This window comes from Simochromis diagramma, unplaced genomic scaffold (assembly GCF_900408965.1).
Source record: "Simochromis diagramma unplaced genomic scaffold, fSimDia1.1 OVJJ01000733.1, whole genome shotgun sequence".
Lineage (NCBI taxonomy): Eukaryota > Metazoa > Chordata > Actinopteri > Cichliformes > Cichlidae > Simochromis > Simochromis diagramma.
In genome coordinates, this window is record NW_024387501.1 from 664,749 (window position 1) to 684,748 (window position 20,000).

Genomic DNA, 20,000 nt, shown 5'->3' on the forward strand with positions numbered 1-20,000 from the left:
TCGGGCGGGACCGCGGGGCCAGCGGGAAATCAGGGATGGGAAGGTACAGGGGGAAGGCACAGGCGCATGCAAGAGGAGCGACTACAAGCTACGAGCTAACGCGTGTGCTGTATGGCTAATGTAAGTTGCTGCATATGTAAGTGGATTAGTCGCTTACCAGGGAGGATAGGGCGTAGGAAGGGAGAAGCACAGGAAAGAATGAGGTAAAGGCAGGGAGGAGAGTAAATGAAGGGCGACAAGATGGCAGGATAGAGGAGGACATGGAAGAGACTGCAACTCATCAGCTTTAGCTTTGTGTCCCGGCCAGCAAGACCTAATTGATTGAGACAGCTAACTTCCAGTAATTCAGCTGATGAAGCTTTTCACTCTCAGGACTGCTGGCTGGACACAAACAAACTCACCGGCAGGGCAGCTCAGGAGCAGAGACAAAGACAGAGTGGCAATGAGAGGGGGGGATGCACAGTGTTTTGTTAGCATGCCGACCCACAATCAACCCCTTGACACACTCGCACGCACACACACACACACACACACACCCACCACCATAACTGAGCAAAGTGCTGATAGGGCTGTTCTCATTCCAGGGTTGGTGAAGGCACATGCATGGTTGGCTGGAGCTGTGAAGATAATGTGGCATGCTAGGCAGTCGACAGTCCTACTGGTGGTGCAGAGGAATGCTGTCTGACTAGACCGGCCACAGCCTGAGCGCTTTCACCCTCGTTCAAATTATCTTTGCTTGTGTGTAGCCAGCGCAAATCCAGCCTTACAATCTATTCATTTCAGCTCTGTGCAAAGCAGTCTCAACCTCACCGAAATTAAGGGATAGCTTCGTGCAACCAGATTATGGAAGGCACCAACCGCTTCTCACGCCCCCCCCCTACCCACCCTCCTCTGCCCCTAAGGCTCTTTCAATCCCCGCTTCATTCTCAACCACGCTGCTGCATGTGCACGTGTACCATAAATAGACACAGAGAGGCTGCAGAGGGAGATCTGCGGATGAGAGACTCATGACCCGAAGATTAAGACTGCTGCTGCAGCATGCAATTGAAGCCAAAATCTGGTCTGATGTTCTGGATTAGGAAGAGAGTGGTGGGAAAGGAAAGAGAAGGAAAGGAGGATGAGAAGAGGGGGAAAGCAATGGTGAAGAAGAAGGTGGTGAAGAGAAGAAGAAGACAGGATTAGAAATGCTTCATGATATGTGGGACTTACTTTGTATTGAGGTTTCCCAAGCTCTTCAGTAGATATTACACTGATATTTCATCATTGTACTCTACAGTAGATTAGATTTTGGTCCTTAAATCCCCTCTCACTCTTGAGCATGAAATGTCTCTGGTTTTAGTTGGAAAGCAATAATCTGCCCCCGTGTGAAAGCCACATCAGACAGATTTATGAAACAAAGTACGAGGGAGAGAGGAGGGAAAAATGGGTTCTGATGCAGCGAGAATTTAAAAAATAGAAGGTGTGTGTGCTTTAATCTTGTTTTTCTTGCAGACTTGCTGCAGGTGTGCAGGAGCGAGTGAGCTATCATGATTTTTGAAGCTGTGCAGGTCATCATTTCCTATTGTGCATAGATATGATTCTATCTTTAAAGCTCTGAAGATTGAGGTCCCTTAGGAAATGTCCCTTTTTTACAAAACCGAATATCGTTACTAATCAAGTGAACAGGAAATGGACAACACATCAACCACGTTAGAAATAATGATTTTTAGCTAAAATTACAAAACTTACAACCCCAATTCCTGAGACATAAATGTAACTAGAAAGTGCATTTTCTGAAGAAACTGCAGTGTGAATGCTTGAATCTGAATGTATGCACTGAAATGAATTAATTGCTGAATGTTAAGTTAAAAATTCTGAATGAGCTGGAAAATACAGAAATTTTCACCTGAAAACAAAAGTGCAGAACTTTTGAAAGCTGATGTTCACACAGAAGAAGTTGGAAAAAAGCTAAACATGTTTAAAATGTAAATAATAAAAAGATGAGTAATGACAAAAGAAAATTTAGAGTCAGAAAACCTCTGAATGAATATTAAAAGTTCATATTCTTCTAATTGAAATGAACTTAAAAGATGAACAAACATTCTGGAGAAAATACAAACTTTAATATACAGCATAATGTTTTTCAGACATATACACATGTGTATATCATGTTTAATAGTATTACATACATCAATTTGTTTTGTATGTCATAGAAAATAACATAAAAATCTTAAGTCATATTTTACAGCTTCTTTCTGAAAAGGACTAGTAGAATAAATAAAAATAACTAAATTAAATAACTAAATAAAAAATAATAAGCAACATATGAAATACATGAAAATTCAACTTTTAAAACCACAATCCTGAACCTTTAAATTGTGTTGGTTTCTTAGAACATGGCTGAACAGCTGTTTCTATCGGTCTACTTAATCTGTCTACACATCTTTTTATTACTCATTCTTCTTTATGTTTTAATGTAAACAGAGTCCACACAGTGGTAAAAGAGAACTGTATAGAGATTTTTGAGTAAACTCAAATGAAAGCCTAAGGTGGTGACACAGTTGAACACATGCAAATAATCAAATAAACACATTAGTCCTTTTTGTGAACATGGATAAATAAGTATCAATACAGCATTGTTCAGCCATGCCACTAAATGCTTTTTTACACATTGTTTTAACCTGGGCTCAGACACAAAGTCCCAAAATTAGTTAGTCCCTGACTTTGAGTTGTGGTTATGACTAATTATTATACACAAGGCTTTATCTATCTGAACTCTAAGGACACAAATATGAAAAAAAAACCTATACTTACCAGCTGATACCCCACACTACACACTAGGTGTGCCATGTGACCTGAAACTTTGGTACAAGATCATCATAATCATTCTGTTAACACTGTTTTTTAACGCTGTTTGTGTTGCTGTTCAGCAGTTTAAAATGTTTTAGATTGGATTACATGGAATGAATTTGAATTTTCTTGGGGGGTTTTGTGTGTGTTTTGTTCTTAGCAGATTTTTTCTTCCATACTGTTGAATTCCAGTTACCACATTTCTGGTCATATGACATCCCGAGTGCCCACTTAAAAAAAATCCCCACAGTTAATTCAACATTAGAACAAAATAAAAATATGTTAAATAAATAAAGGTTTGCTCTGTGATGAAATATTAAATAAGCATACATTGTACAGAGCACTAACAATGAAAACAATCCTTTAGCCTGTTGATCAGAGAGAGGCAGTCATTATGTCCATTTAAAACCTGTAATCACAGAGCACAACGTTTCTGTGAAACTATGAAGTCCCATATGATCCTCATCATGTCCAGTGACTTCAGAGTGGATCCTCCCTGTCATCCGGCCAGTGTTTGATGTGTGGCAAGCAGCACAGAAGCAGGATAGCTGAGGACTTTAAAAGAAGAGCAGAAAACAGCAACATATGTAGTTGTAAATGTAAATATCAGTGATACTTGTCTTGTCAAAGGGAATAAAATAATGAAAATGTTAACTTACACACTCATTTAGGGAGGATCTTGACACTGCACAGAGGAGGCACAGTCAGTCTGACAATGATGGTGATCTCCAGGGATGTTTTCCTGCAGCAACATTCCTGCCAACTGGCCATATGATCCAGAGTAGTTGGTTTGTAATGAACAGAAAGGTGTATATGTTAGGTAGTGTGCACTCAGAGCTGGTCCTAAGAAACAAACACATCCTGTAATAAACTGAATACCTGTAGTAGTGCTGCTGCAAATATGAAGCCCTTCTATCATGAGTGGTTTCAAAGAAGGTGTTTTGGAGGCTCAGTCACAGAAACTGTGCAGTCTGTTCAGTCCTGAGTGTCTCAGCTCTGAAGGGGATGGATCACAGAGGGAAACACCTGAGTACAGACATTACAATACACTCTAACACTCCTAAGGTCAAGTGAAAACACAATTTAAACACTTTACAAAGAATGAATACATGTTTTCATGGAAATAATGTCATTAACCCTTTTTGTTGTTAGTAAATCTCACCGACTGCTTGTGGGACAAGCTAGAAGGAGGACTTATCACAGAATCTCTCCTGTGCTCCAGATGTGAAGTCTCACGCTCTGATCGTATGGCGATGAAGATGGTGATGATGAAGTTTCTCTGATCTGTGGCATTACAGTTTCTGGCTGCTATGTGCTTCACACTGTTGGATTTTACATGTGAAGCTTGGAGAAGACACAGGAGGACTGTGTCTCTCTTAAAAAAAAAAAAAAAAAAAAAAAAAGGAAACCTAACAGGAAAGGAACCCCCCCCCCCTCAACTCCCACCGTACCCCCCCCCCCCTCCCACTCAACTCCCCAACCTCACACCATCCAATGTCTATACAAATGTAGGGTATCAGCTGGTAACAGAAAGCAAGTGTAACATATGTACTACATATGTAACGCTGCTGAAACATTTCTGGCCAGAAATGTGCAGTTATCAACCCAGACCCACCCTAATAAATGCACTGGCCGAAACATGATAAAAGCTCATAAAAATTTATGTTTCATAGAAAAATTTGTCCAAAAATATAATCGTATACTTTTGAAAAAGTTTAAAGTTTATAACAAACCAAAATAATAACATTTTTGTAAATAGTATTTCAAAATAGAGGCACACATAAAGTGGCTTAACTGTCATTATTGCTGTAATTAGGTTTGTTTGTTTGTTTGTTTTTTTAAAAAGCAACCTTTAGTCATTATTGTTCTCTCAGAAACAATGAAGAAGCTGTTGAACATTTATGTGTTGTGTGGGCAATCCTCTGGTCCACCCTCCCTCCCTCCCAGCCACAGTGAGACTGGGGCAGCCTGGCAGGATGTTGAAGCCTGGCTGCAGAGAGGATATGCCTACACTGTTCATTTTAAACTGCTATATTTGATTTTTCTGACATTTATAGGTTACTGTTAGTGAATTTTAGATTTTCTGTAATAAATAAAATTGTCATCTTTTACTGATATCATTACTTAATTCATGTAATTGTATTTTATGTAAACAATTCAAACATTATACTGCAATGCAGGGCGTCAACTTTTAAATATCGCTCTACTTTCTTAAGTCATTCAAAAATATAGAAATTACTTACTGTATTCAAAGATCTAGATCATGAATCATCACAGGACAATACACAGTATACAGGGTCATGGTAACTATGGTATGTCTTCATGACTCCAGAATGGAGACATCGATCTGGCTGAGAAATGAAAATAAGGTCAAGCAGTGTGTTCTTCTCTGTGGTAGGGGCAGTGATGACCTGTGCGTATCCCCTAGACTCAAACAGCTCCAGGATTGGTTTGTTTGCACTGGATAAAACATTCTCATTAAAATCACCACAAACTATGATGGGATGACAGTCCATGATCTCCAATGAGTCTAATAGGCTTACCAGGTTTTTCAGGAATGGCCTCAGAGTGTAGCCTGGAGGTCTGTACACAACTGCAATCAGAGCACTGACTGGTGCTTCAACCTTTAAAGCCAGAAATTCAAGGTCAGTTACATTATGAATGTACTGTTTTTCATGCACTTGAATGTCACTTTTCACATAAACAGCAACTCCACCACCACTTCTGTTTGCCATCTGGGGAAAGTTTGTGTAGGACAGGTGTCTGTTGCGTTTGAACAAATTGTAATTTTCCAAGTGGAGACTCTCTGCGACAAAAGAGCCCCGCAGGTGTGTTTCTGTTAGGCACAAAACATCTGCTAGACACAATTCATGGTGACTCTTGATGTCATTAATGTGAGCTGGCAGTCCCTCTGTATTATGATGAACAATGGTGAAAACCTCTGACCTGCTCAGTGTTTGTCTCACGTGTAGAAGAGGCATCATGTCATCAAGGTTGGCTTGTCTCATGTTCTCAAGCGCTGCAGTGATTTCTGGGTTGGTGAATATTTTTTTCTCCTCCATATCAAGAAGATACAGTCCACTGAGAGACGTCACTCTACTGACAGCTACGTAGGCCATGCCGGGCTCAAAAATGCTCTTAAGAGAGACAACAGCTGATGTGGTTGTCATACCCTGTACCTTATGTATTGTACATGCAAAGGCCAGCTTCACTGGGAACTGTCTTCGTACCACTCCTTTCTGCTTCAGATTCTCCTCTGCTCTCTCAATGTACACCATGTCGTCTGCTGGTGTGCGGTTATTCTTTCCAGATGTCTCATTATCCATTTTAAGTCCAAGCTTGATGATGTGTTGGTCATTTTCAGAGTAAACTACTCTAAGTAGTTTTCCAAAAGCTCCATTAACCAAACCATTTTGTATGTCAATGTTTCTGGTGAGCATGACACGAGCTCCTTCTGCAACTTTCAGTGTGTCTGGTAACTCGTTTTTACCTCCTTTCAATGGTCTGTCTTGAAGTGCCATTCTGCCAGTTCTAGGATCCTTTCTAAAATCATCTGCATGGATGTCAATGATATGAGTATGGAGCAGAGCCAGTGTTGCAGAGTTGTGTGCATCCACTTCTTTATTAGTTGCAAAAATGTGCAACGCATCAGTCGGACAATGGGCTGGTTCAGTTATGGCCTGTAACAACAAATTTCTATCTGCTTCGCAAAGCTCATCCAACTTTCCTTTTACACGAATTCTGTTCAGCATCTCAGCAAAGACAACATCATCTTTCTGACGCATAATCTCAGTCAGAGTGATCATCTGAAAATGCTCCCGCCACAGGTCGATCTCGGACGGGTCGTGCACACAGAGAGGTTTAGACTGTCGCACTGGGGGTAGCTGATAGAAGTCTCCAACAGCAATGACTGACATGCCTCCAAAGGGTCTCCGAGTCCCTTTGATCTGTTTGAGTCTTGCATCTACATATGCAAACAGATGTCTTGACACCATAGACACTTCGTCAATGACGATTATTTCAGCATTCATAAGTTCTGATCTGACTTCATCCAGCTGATTGCCAAGTCCCTGAATGGGAGGTTTTAAGCTTCTAGGGAGCTTGAGAAGAGAATGCAGTGTTGTTCCAGAAATGTTAAATGCTGCAGTCCCAGTGAAAGCAGTTAACAGGACGGTGGGTTTTGATATGTCAACGTCGTCTGCATATCTGGGCACTTTGCTCAGTATCTTAGATGCTTCTGAGTAGATGCATTTGATTAGATGTGATTTTCCTGTTCCTGCACCACCATTAATATAAAAGAAAAACTGCTCTGGATTTAGAGCACAGACTCTTTTAATGCACCAGTCTCTAACTGCATAAAATATGCAGGCTTGCTTCTTATTCAGATTTTGAAACATCTGACGTAACAATGTGGGATCAATAGCAGGGGGTTCCCTGATGGCTCTGACTTCTGTTGAAGCATCAGCCTGACGGCTGTAGTCGGGCACATCTTCCTGTTCATTTTCATTGTCTCGCTCTCTTTCTTGTTCAACAAGTGGCAACCTTACGAGATCTGATTCAGGTGCCAGATTACACCATTCGTCAGTCACACCTCTGTTCTGCTCATATTCCTCAACAGCGCTCTCGATCTCCTCACTGTTTTTCTCATATTTTTCTCTGTTTCTTTTGACAATGTGTTGCACGTACTCAAGACGGTCAGTACCTGGTAGCTGTACACAGCCAGCACCATAGAAAGCCTGATAGGTTGGCAACGATGGCGTTTTCAGTTCGTGGTCTGAACGATGAGGAAGGTACAGTTTAAGCAGTCTTCCGTAATATTGCTCTGGATGTTTTTCTTGTGAGCAGCGGTGAAATCTGATGATAGCAGGCTTATTATTTTTGCGCCTTTGCACAAACCCCATCTCATTGAGAAGGGGCAAAACATCTTTACCTTTTTTCTGTTGGCCATAGACAATCCTGCAAGTAGCAGCAAAGTCTGCCATGCACATCTCCTCAAACTCTGGTGTTTCAGGTCTGGCTTTGTATTTGTCATTCAAAGATGTCATCCAAACATTGGAAGACTCAGGTGTTGTGTTGTCCAGAACTGACAGGGGACGACTCATTTTCACAGGATTATCATCAGTTGGTATGAATATTACAGCACGTGAACATTGCTTCATGTGAAGACCACATGCACGAGCAACACACTCCTGTGCACTGATCTCTCGCTTCTTTGAATATGCCTGCATGACGGCTCTCATTTCATCGCACTCATTTACACTGTCTTTATGGGAGTTCTCAATGACAGTTTTCAGGTACTCAGATAGCCCGCCCTCTTTTTTTGATATATATTTCATTAAATAATTTGCAGCACCGAAAGCATCTAAAACAAAGCTTATGTCGATATTACTGTTCCAGGCTTCAAGCAGATGTGGATTATAGCCGTTTATCCAAGAGTCTTTTGGATCACGCTTTAGTATGATCGTACTCCTTATGTTCATTTTATTCAGGTATCTCTCATATTCTGCATGTGTCAACTTGCATCTTGCCAAGAGCTGCTCTAAACTCATGGAAGCAGTTTCAGGCTCATTCAGCAGCTGGTTCAGTGGTCTGAGCTTGTTCTTTGCCGTTTCTACTTCCAGTGCATCATCCTCACTGGGTCTTGTGATCATTGTCTCATTGCAGGGTGGTTTGGGAAAACCAAAACGGCACCCGGAGCTTAAACTCCTAAAGCACGTCTTTGTGTGGTTCTTACTGTGTTTTTGCACTTCTGTTACTTTTTTGTACAGTTCAGGTTGTTTATGTGGATCAGGCAGCTGAGCTGTGATGTATTTGTTTATAAAATCAACAACAGTTTGATCATCATCCTCCTCAAACACAGGAGCACCTTCTACCCACAGGAGACAGTGTATGTGTGGGCTTCCTCTGTGCTGAAACTCAACTCTGTAAAAGTAGTCAATGACTTTGCCAAGTGGCTCTGCGGGAGATAAGAGTAAATCTCTGAATAATGCTTCAACTCTCTTGTCAAACATGCGCATTGTTGTGACAGGATTGCTTCTCAGGATGTCACACTTCGCCGACCAGTCGAGTCCTTCAAAATTGACTTGTTCACCTTGCTGCCTTGTTATTGCCTCAATCACTTCAGGCCAGCGCATTTCAGCAGCTGAAAATGTGCAAAAGAACGTGGGAGTTCCCAACTGTCTGATCATGGCAAAAAGATCTCTTGTTGTTTTCTCCCAATAGGCTGGGGTTCCTCTCAGAGGCTGCATGAATCTCACTGCGTCTTTATTTCGCACCAGTTTCTCCACCTCATGTTTATCTTGTAACATGCCTGAGGTTATTTTTCTCCCATCTCTGGTCAGAGGCTTTGCCTTTCTTAACTGTATCGTCATGCTGGAAGTAGCCAAGTGTATTTCAGTCACAAACTGTGCAAAGAACAAATAGTTTGTGTCTTTGGCAAAACGATCATCAATGCAGAAAAGTCTTGATTTGAAATACCCACTGGGGGATACTTTGATCAGCCTTCTTTCATCAAGTGTGTTTTGGCCTGTAGGAAACTGCACAGGGAAGGCCATGGCCTCCAGTTTAGGTGTTTTGAAAAAACTTATTGGATTGTTTCTCTCTGCAGGAGCAACAGAGTAGATTCCTTCACTGAAACATAATATCTCCTCAGCCACATCAGGGGGCTGCAAACAGGACTCGAGTGCAAAACCACCATTAGTCAGTCCATCTTCTTGCTCTGAATCATCTCTCATCTGTTCATGTGATTCTTCACCATCACAGGGTAACATGTCAATGTCCTGTTCATTTTTATTTTGTTCTTCACTCAGTGCATTTTTCTCACAGCTGTCAATTTCCATTAAATCAGCCTCATCATAATCGTCCTCATTCATGTTTTCATCATCCTCGTCCTCATCATCTTCATCAGGAAGTGTTGGATCACACAGCTCAGCATCATCTCTGATGCTCACATCCTTATACTGTGGGTGAATCTGCTTGAGTTTATGCAGTGCTTGCACAAGTTTAGACCAGCTTACAGTCTGAAACAGCTGATGACCTTTGTAAGACAAGCGTCTCTTCAGTTTTACTCTCATGACCTGAGAATTAATTCTCAATCGAGGCAATGCTTCAACAGTTTCCTGTACCTCTGATGGGACACAGACCACATTTCCTCTAATTGCTCTTTGTCTGCCTTTGGGAAGAGGAATGATCTTGGCAAATGGTATGCACTTGGCTATGAGATGTCTCTCCAGTATGTTGAGATCAGACAATTCAGCTGGAATATCAGCAAGCTTCAGTTTATTGGCAACAGCAAGTGCTGGCATGGATCCATTTTTAAGATGATTGTGGCAGGTGTGACAAATCCACTCTCTCTTTCTCTCATCGGGCACATTGCACTGCTCATTTCTGCAGTTTTCATCACAAACATGAACATACTTTCCAGTCAAACATGTTGCAACCACATGTGGGTTTTTGACATACTTTGACCTTCTGCAGGGTCGTACTTGGTTTGGAAATGAAGCCTTGAAACAGACAGTACATGGGTATGATGGTCCAGCTTTGATTTGTGATTTGAACACAGATATGGCCTCGTTGATCACACTGTTGTCACTCTCTTGGGTTTGTCTGTTCACCCATCTGTATTTCCTTTTTATTTTCATTGCACATCTCATGTTGTGCATAATCCTAAATGCAAGATTACTTTGATACCTGTCTCGCATTAGTTGTTTCATCAGTTGTTTGTGTCTTACTCTGAATGCATTGTCATGTGCATAACGCTGAGTCACACGAGATCTCTGTCTCTCTCTGAATTCTGGGTTTTCTTGATACCTTTTAGTTATATAGTTTTTTTGTTTTTGTCTAAATTCATCGTTCTCACAGTAGCGTCTTTTAACATATTGTTTTTGTTTCTTTCTGAATTCATCATTTTCACAGTAACGTCTTTTAACATACTGTTGTTGTTTCTGTCTGAATTCTTCATTCTCACAGTAACGTCTTTTCATATACTGTTGTTGTTTTTGTCTGACTTCAGGATTGTTTTTATATGTCTCGCTTGTGCAAGATTTTTTCTTTTCTTTGTAATCTTTATTTGAAGCATACTTTTGTCGTTCTTTCCTTTTTTGGTTTTCTTTTCTCTGATTTCTGGGTTTCTCTGATGCCATTAATCTTCTTTTCATTTTGTTCCTTTGTTGTTTATTAACTTTTTTCAGTTTTTGTAAAACTATATCAGAAAGATCACAGGCAGCAACATTTTTTATTGCAGCATTTGATTGGCATGAAAAAACATCATTTGATGGAAGCAAATTTAATTCACTGCATAGTTCTTCAGTTGGTATATTAGGAGGTTCATTCTGATCTTCATATGGTGTGAACTGAGTCATATGGTCTTCTTTTTGTTTCACCAGTGGCGTGTAAATGGACATTTGACAAAAGATGTTCTCAGTCAGACCAGTGGTTGTGTTTCTCCTTGGAGTAGAGGAGTTTGCTTCATCAACAGTTGTATCAGAGTGAGTAGGTGCCACAGCAGTGGCAGCTGTTGGTCTGCAGACTGTGTCTGTGATAGTATCACTCAGGTTGACTGTGCTCATACTGTAGAACTGCACAGGCTTCAGTTCATAGGTACAAGAGGGTGATATCTCCATCATTTCATAAGAATCCTGGAGCCTCTTAATCATGTCACTGAGGAGTGTGAATTTCACCATCACAGCCGTACCACGATTACGTGACCATAGTGCTAGAGGAAGACCACTGGCTGTTCTGGGGTGTGGGTCAAAGAAACCATATATGCCTGATGTGGATCTGAACACTGCGATACACAATCCACTCATAATCAATAAGGCATACTGCACATCTGACAACAGGCAGCTCAGTCCTGCTTCTAAGCTCAGAAAGGTATCTACTGCCTCCTCTGGAGGTTCTTCAAATGTCCCATACCGGGAAGGCTGTGTCATGTCGACATGATACATAGACCTGCGAGCATCAACTTTGTCTGGCAGCTCATCGGTAGCCAAATGAATATTTTTAGGAAATCTTTTCTTGGCCTCTTTGTACATCACATCACCTTTATCCAAGACCAGATTAAGGTCAGCTGTAGTCATGTTTTCATTCTCATGAAGGAATGCAAGAAATGTGAGTGAGTTACATGTGCACTGCTTGTTTCTGGAGTCTCCATATTTAGGATGAGCCTGGCTGTGAGATGCACAGACATGTATAACAGAGGGCTGGTTTTCAAGGTTCAGTCTTTCTGCATGAGATGGTCCTGCCACATCACTGTGACAGCCTCTTTTCAAAAAATCAGCATAACCCACCTGTGGGTCACATGACACCTCATGTTGTTCATTAAATTCATGCTGCAGTCCACTCTTTACAGCATCAGCATAAGATACCTGTTGTACAAATGTTGCAGGAACATGTTGACCCGCCTGTTTGACACCATCAGCATTGGTCTTTGTAGACACACTGTCTTCTGCAGAGCTCTGAGGAAAATCAAACTCAGCTTGTTCACATGTTGGTACTTTGTGAAACTCATGGAACTTCTTCCAGCGTTGTTTTGCAGCTTGTGACTTTTTCTGCTTTTTTGGCATTTTCACACACCTGCAAGTGTTTCTTAGTCTTTAGAAAATATGTTCACAAGATAAGAGTGGCACACACCAGGAGATGTTGTCTTTGTTTTTATATTTCAGTTTTTATTTGTCTTAAACAGTTGTCTTTCGTTTGACAGTTTGTTCTTCAGTCGAGAGAATATTATGCACTCTCTTTATTGGCTTGGCATTTTTCAGCAGCAAGCCCAGAGTGAAAAACAGGTAGAGAGAAAATTTAGAAGAGAGAACAGACAGAGCAGGAGAGACACGGCTGGGAAATCACAATCACACCGTGAATTAGAGTTTTCTTTGTTTGTTCAGTTTGTTCTCAGGTAGAGGCAATATATGCACTCTTTATTGCTTTAATGGCTTGGCGTTTTTCAGCAGCAAGCCAAGAGTGAAAAACAGGTAGAGAGAAAATTTAGAAGAGAGAACAGACAGAGCAGGAGAGACACGGCTTGGAAATCAAACCGCAGATTTTTCTTTGTTTGTTCAGTTTGTTCATAGGTTGAGGCAAAATATGCACTCTTTATTGCTTTATTGGCTTGGCGTTTTTCAGCAGCAAGCCAAGAGTGAAAAACAGGTAGAGAGAAAATTTAGCAGAGAGAACAGACAGAGCAGGAGAGACACGGCTTTAAATCAAACCGCAATAAGATTCTTGGTTTGGCAAAATTTCTCACAAACCACAGAGTGAAATACAGATGGAAAGAAGGCAGAGACAACAGGTGGAGCAGGACAGAGGATAGAGGGGTTGGGGGGTTGGGATGTGAGAGAGAAGACTGGAGATCTGGTCCTTGTTCTTCTTCTGCACACTGTGAACAAAAAACAAGAAAAAAAATTATTTTATTAAAATGATATAACATGGTAATTGTATGAACTAATTGTGACTACTGAAAAAGGACAAAACAAATATTCAAGCTAAACTGTTGTCGGCTGCCATGTGCAAAAAGTTGCATAATTGGGCACTTTTTAAAAGAATAAATATTTAATTAAATTCAGCAATAATATTTTTAAATACAAATATGATTGAGTGAATCATTAACTAATCACATGTAGTGTGACTACAAAAATGTACGAAAAAAATATTTTAGCCCAATTGTTAAGCTGCACTTATGTGTATTTATTATAAAATTGTGTTTAAAAGGTCTAGCACAAAGTTTGAACCCATCACTTTACAGCTTATATTAGTCAGATTATTTTATTATTTTGGTCTACTTCTCTTACAGTATGTGCACACCTACCAGGCAAAGCACAGTGTCAGTCAAGTTCCTGAAAGTGTAAGACGAGAAATAATACGTTAGTTGTCTGTACAGTGTTATCAGACTAACAGAAATACAAAGCCCACACAACATGATACACTGAACTTCTAGTCAGCAGGGTAATTATAGAGTAATATAGCACACCAACTGATACAGCAGCCATTTTACAATTCAAACTAATTAACTGAAGTATTGCCACTTATGTAAGGCTACTGTTAGACTGTTACTAGCCTTAGCATTGCTGCTAGCGCTAGCATTCCGGCTAGCATTAGCACTTCAGTTAGTGTTAGCAATGCAGCTAGCGTTAGCATTGCAGCTAGCGTTAGCAATGCTGCTAGCGCTAGCACTCTTACTGTTAAAACTGAGCCACAATGGCAATAATAAAGCTCATTTCTTACTTTTGTCTCAGACTAACAAAAAAACAAAGCCCACACGACATGATACACTGAACTTATAGTCAGCAGGGTAATTATAGAGTAATATAGCACACCAGCTGATACAGCAGCCATTTTATAATTCAAACTAATTAACTGAAGTATTTATTTAAGTACTTATGTAAGGCTACTGTTAGACTGTTACTAGCCTTAGCATTGCTGCTAGCGCTAGCATTCCGGCTAGCATTAGCACTTCAGTTAGTGTTAGCAATGCTGCTAGCGCTAGCACTCTTACTGTTAAAACTGAGCCACAATGGCAATAATAAAGCTCATTTCTTACTTTTGTCTCACTGACCGCCAATGAAATATCACAAGAATATTATTTTTGTCAGTTAACAAGTGCTAAGGCTAGTGTTAGCACTATAGCTAGCGTTAGCATTGTTGCTAGCATTAGCATTGTTGCTAGCGTTAGCACTGCTGCTAACAGCAAAACGTCATAAAGTACTCTTACTGTTAAAACTGAGCCACAATGGCAATAATAAAGCTCATTTGTTACTTTTGTCTCAGTGACCGCCAATAAATATCACAGGGATATCACAGGAATATTCTTTTTGTCAGTTAACAACTGCTAAGGCTAGTGTTAGCACTATAGCTAGCGTTAGCATTGAAGCTAGCGTTAGCACTGCTGCTAACAGCAAAAGTCATAAACCTATATAAATGGTAGCAAAGGTTATTCTTTTTTTGCTTTCTTTATTCTTTGAACTCTGTTGAACTTTAAAAAGACTTGATATGTGAGTTTAAATGTCAAACATGTATTTTTTCCATCATAAAAATAAAACACTGCAGTACTGAGTGTACTGTACTTACCACAGCAGAGAGCAAAGCGGAATGACGACAGTTGGTCCAGTGATAGGTTAAAAACAGATGAGGCGTTCAGGTGGTGCTTGGAAATTTGACCATCAGTTTGAACAGCAATAATGAGCATATATATTTCTCTGTCATAGAGAGACAGAGAAAAAAATACACAAGACTCACCAGCATACAAATTGGTACTTTTTCTCTTTATGTCACTCATTCGCTTATACTCAGGAAAGAGGGCAACTGGCATTAAATGAGCAAATAAAAAGTATGTCATCTTGAACTGTTTTATGGATTTTATTTTAAGACTACTTTGAGTGTATTCGTGGGGAGATAAACTATACAGACTATAAACAGAGACATTAAATGAGATTAGATTAGTTAAGAGGTGGGAAAATCCACTACAGACCGATAGATGCTGAGAGCTTTAATTATCCAGTCAGAAAGGATGATTTTGAAGTCATCAACTGACTCCAACTGCCCAGATCTGAAAAACCTGTGTGCAGAAGACAAGTCCACCAATATACAATCAGCTTGAATTTAGCAGGGCAATAATTCAGGGCTCTATTCAGTTAGCCTATATTAACTAGTGACAAACTATTAATCTGTGGCAAAACCCTGTCAAATCTGTCTTATTGTACCTATTGAAAAAGTTAATCTTACTACAACTGCTTAGATGTAACACACATTTTTGATTTAACCTTGGCAGAGTGAGAGACAGAGCTCGTTAAGCAGGCAGGTGTGAGCCTGGTTGCTATAGTGACTGCACCCAGTGGCTCCATACACAGGCACATAGACATGCACCTCAAGTGTGCTCCTTAAAATGAACAGAAACGTCAGCCCCAAAATTTAAAAGTGTGAGCTTTGAAAGACACGGTGTTGGAAAGAGAAGAACGATGGCGACGTTTTGAGGGTAAAATGATGGCTGTAGAGCATACACTGTGGACACAGCAGCAGTCCACAGACATGCACCTCACTTTTGCTGCTTAAAATGAACAGAAAAGTCAGGCCGAAACAAATCGCTCCCAAATTAAAAGTACATGTCGTATTGACAAAATTCTTTCACCGTGAGTGGCAGCCATGTCTAGTCTACCAAATTCTCAGTTTTCATGCCTGTGGAGTTTATTATATGGACGTGGTGACAGTGTAAAGACACCATGCTCTTCTGATTTTCAAACGAACCTTCTGAGCCAATTTAACATTAGAGTCTATGGAAGAGTTAGAGGGAGGAGGCTGTGCATTGGTGACATTTATGAAAGAACCATAACACCTAGTACAATAGTAAACACATTGGATGAAAGAGGACAGCGATGGCTACGTTTTGAGGGTAAAATCATACCTGTAGAGCAAACGCTGTGGACACAGCAGCAGTTTTAAAAAAGATTTTAAGATTAATTTTTTTGCTCCTCTCACTCTAGCAGTTGAGCTGTCTCACTCTAGCCCCAACATTCCGTCCAATACACACCCATTATAAACTCTGAAACGGGTGAAAAAACATCATGAAACTTAAACTGGAACTGAAGAAAAAGTATAATAGATATTGAAAAGATAAATACAAGTTGAATAGTTGAATGTCTTGTCTTCGTTTTAAAGTTTGAATGGTGGCTCTATGTCAATGTATGTGGAAGTAGATACAGTTTAAAGAGGAGGAAGTTGAATGAGAATTTGAAGGGTCTCCCCATTGAAATACATGGGAAATTTTTGTTGAATAAAGTTGAATAAAATTAAAAATATAAATGTTAAAAATGAGAAAAATAGAAGCGGTCATGTCCAAAAGAATAGGAATCTAATGGTATTTGAATGGTTTTTCTAAGTTGAACGGTTTTGAAGGAGATAGATGCCAAAAAACGTACGGAATATGATATAATAATAATAAAGATTTGAAGAACAATACTGTGAATGCTTTTCAAGCATTCACACTAATGAATCACACAACATGTAGGTATGAAACCTCAGGACAAATTCTACCTTGCTCTGCTGCGATGACATGACACCTGTCAGTTTCGACAACCAGCTCTGGTGTCTCGGCCTCTTTTCTTACGCGTGTGCCTGTGGTCTGTCGTCTTCCTTTCTGCTTCAGCCTCCTTAATGTCATTCATTGCCCAATTTTCAGCGTGAGAGGTGAGCCCAGTGGACCGTAGAGCAGTTCGTCACAGAATCAGCTGTAAACAACAATATCCTGTTCATCGCACCTCCCTACTGCTCCTGGCTGTCAGCACATCATCCAGAGAGAATAGATAAATAAGTAATGGAGGGGGGTGTGTTTGCCCTGTGGGCTGAAATGTTTTCTTCCTTGACAAAGCCTTGGGGCATCAGAGCAAACCTAACATGCTCTGGACTTTCCCTAATAAGCTGCTGTCCATCATAGCTGCCCCTGCTCTGCTGCTGCTGAGTCGGCTGATACAGAGAACAACTACAGTATAGTAGCTGCCCACCCACCTCCACTACCAAGGCTGCCGCCAAGCTGCTATCTTTAAATATTCACAAATTAGCTGTGTTAGCGAGGCACGCTCCAGGGCATCATTTAATTGGCAGATACTGAATGACATCCTCGACACTATTTCTTCAGTGTGTGGTGGTGGGAAATGTACAAACTCAGTCACCTTGACTCAAACTAGCAGGCTTCAACCTTGTTGTTTCCATCCCAACAGCCTGCATATATTCTCACATATATATTTGCCTTTCATGCACTGCCCTTCATTCACACACTGGTTTCAGTATTTCTACTGTAAATGACTGCATAGATGTGTGTTTGCACTCTCAGACATGTATTTCCACGTTCGATGCTGAAGCTACCTGCTGTTTCTTCCTGCTGGTTTTACTGCTATTCCTCATTGCCTTTGTGATTGTTTTTGCAGTATGATAATACTGGACACAACAATTTAAATGGAGCATGTCAGATGTGTCCTAAGAGGACAGTTTCTCTAAAACTTGCTTTTTACAATGCATTTGTTAACAAGTCAGTAAGACTGAGAAGGTATTAAACACTGCTTGTTAAAGCCGTCTCTGGCTACTTCAAGATACTGTAAGCGGTCAGCAGCTTGCATGCAGTGTGATTCATTTTCATTTTTGACTGTTGAGAGGCAGGGTACACTCTGAACATGTCACCAATCTATCACAGAGCAAGGCGCCAAAGTTTAATTTTGCAACATTATTTGCTATATTAATTCCTGAAGTGGTGAATGTATTGAACAGAAGTGAAAAAATGCTCGTAATTTTAATTTCATGGTTCCATGTCCTGGTAGTGGTACTTCTTTGCATCATGAGATATGCTGTCCTGCTTATAAAATTGCTTTGTTAATGGGTTGTAAGGCTTGATCCTAAAGATGATGGCCCTGTCATTTCAAAACTTGGCAAAAATTTTCTCTGGGTGATAGAATAAGGCAAAAAAAAAAAAAAAAATCAGCATGTTTGTACGTCAACACCATTTACTATAGATATATTTAATGTCTAGATGCTATGCTTGGTACAAATACCTGACTATGAATCTCTGCTTTTGTTGTCCAGATTTAACTAGCAGGAATGCTGCGCTGTGTCCAGCATGTCCCTCAAAAATAACTATGTGTCATTCCTGAAGGTGTTATTATTTATTTTAACACACCCCTCTCTTTATTTTCATGACTGTCAGGCTAACTTTTACTTAGCACAGCTTTTTGTGTCTGTAAGGATGTAGGTAGCATATTGTTTTATATTTTTTTGGCTAGCATAGACTGATTATGAGTGCTCACTGAATGCTCTACGGTGTATGAAATGAATGCCAGTCACATCCTACGGCATTCACAGTCAGCAGCTTTCAACGCAGTTTGATATTTTGAACCCATAATGTAAGACAGTGCTCTCCACCAGTAAACCTCTGGAGATCTTGAATCAATGTCAAGTCACAATGAAGCTTTTCTAGTAGTAAGTGGCGGCTAACACTTATATTTTTTTCTCTTTAGTAAAGTCAGCCGCAAGACCAGAAAACTGTCCAGGCAGCACACATGTAGTATTCCTTTTCCAAACACTTCAAATTATATCTAGTCCAAAACTTCCATGATCCTGATGTTCTCATTCATAGACATGCCCGGACGTGTAATTTTGCATGTCTAAAGTGTAGCCACCTGTCATGTTTTGATGAGCTAATTAAGAGGCCCTTAGTTGATTGTGGGACCTACAGAGTTGATGTGCAGCCAGACTGGGGATTGTGGGTGTAATCTGCTATTAGTCATTAAGGATTCACGCTGGGCTGACTTCACACAATGTGTACGGGGGACACAGCTATCCTTTATACAGAGAGCGGAAAAGCCACAGTAAAAGAGGTGAAGGATTCTCATTCTCTCTGTCCTTCAATGCCTCAAACCCTCTCTCATTACCCGTCTGTGGAGTCCCTCATTTGTTTCACATGCTCTTCATAAGAAACAATAAACTGACCCCCTTCCTCTCACCCTGAGGTGCATCCTTTGGGGAGATGGAGGGGCCTCTGAAAGACAGAGAGTGCAAGTGCGCGACACATTGTGTTAGACTGTATTAGAGTGAGGGCTCGGGTAATTAAGTGCGGGATATTGTGTGTGCACATTTGCGCGTAGGTTTACTTGGTCTGTGTGTGTGATTTTTGCGTGTAAATCTGATCACAAGTGTGAGCGTGTGTGATCTGTTTCCAATTAGCCCTCTTGTGTGGCTAGTAGCCTGGAGGCATGACTAATGTCTTGGTGGGCCGAAGCCCCAGCTGATGATGTTGAATGGGCCCCCATCTGCCGCGAGAACATCACAATGAGGCGCTGCTTGGTCGCAGACAGAGGAGCGCAACGAGGACTAAAGGCGTCAAGCATCATGGGAATGATGGCGACAGGGGGATAAGCTATTAGGGGCAAAATGTGCTGGAGGGGGGTCGGAGGTGAAAACATGGCCAAGAATACCATTAGGACCAGTTCATCATACAACAACTGGTGCATATGCACACGTGCTTATGTGTCCTAAATATATCGTTATTAAGTTTTCCTCTTTCAGATGTTTTTACTCAGTAATTTTCCCAGAGTAAAAACAGGAAACTTTTACACTAATGTTATTATTTATTGCTACATTTAATTGTAAACATTGATCTGTAAATTACATCCTTCCACTGATCCCTATGAAGTCTAAAA

At 40.5% G+C, this 20,000-nt stretch overlaps 1 protein-coding gene and 1 long non-coding RNA gene across 8 annotated transcripts; one reads left to right on the top strand and one right to left on the bottom strand.

Moving 5' to 3' along the window:
• Positions 1–2,133: 2,133 nt before the first annotated feature.
• Positions 2,134–15,021, bottom strand: LOC120725691. 7 transcript variants are annotated; one of them, XR_005694186.1, is made up of 3 exons: positions 3,709–15,021; positions 3,489–3,592; positions 2,134–3,384 (listed from the first exon to the last, which is right to left on the bottom strand). XR_005694186.1 is itself a non-coding variant. In XM_040018668.1 (3 exons), the coding sequence occupies exon 3, from the start codon at positions 12,390–12,392 to the stop codon at positions 5,091–5,093; it is 7,302 nt and encodes a 2,433-aa protein (XP_039874602.1). In that variant the 5' UTR covers positions 12,393–13,201; positions 13,631–13,658; positions 14,890–15,021; the 3' UTR covers positions 2,134–5,090. The 7 variants fall into 7 exon arrangements, 2 of the variants coding, with proteins under 2 accessions (XP_039874602.1, XP_039874601.1); XM_040018668.1 differs by having other exon boundaries at positions 2,134–13,201; positions 13,631–13,658; positions 14,890–15,021; XR_005694185.1 differs by having other exon boundaries at positions 2,134–3,825; positions 3,992–15,021.
• An 8-nt stretch (positions 15,022–15,029) lies between these two features.
• On the top strand, positions 15,030–16,589 carry LOC120725692. The gene is made up of 2 exons (XR_005694188.1): positions 15,030–15,393; positions 15,441–16,589. It is a non-coding gene; the product is annotated as an uncharacterized LOC120725692 (long non-coding RNA).
• Positions 16,590–20,000: the final 3,411 nt, after the last annotated feature.

Excerpts from the sequence above, each read along its gene's own strand:
- LOC120725691 (XM_040018668.1), bottom strand. The coding sequence starts at position 12,392 with ATGCCAAAAAAGCAGAAAAAGTCACAAGCTGCAAAACAACGCTGGAAG.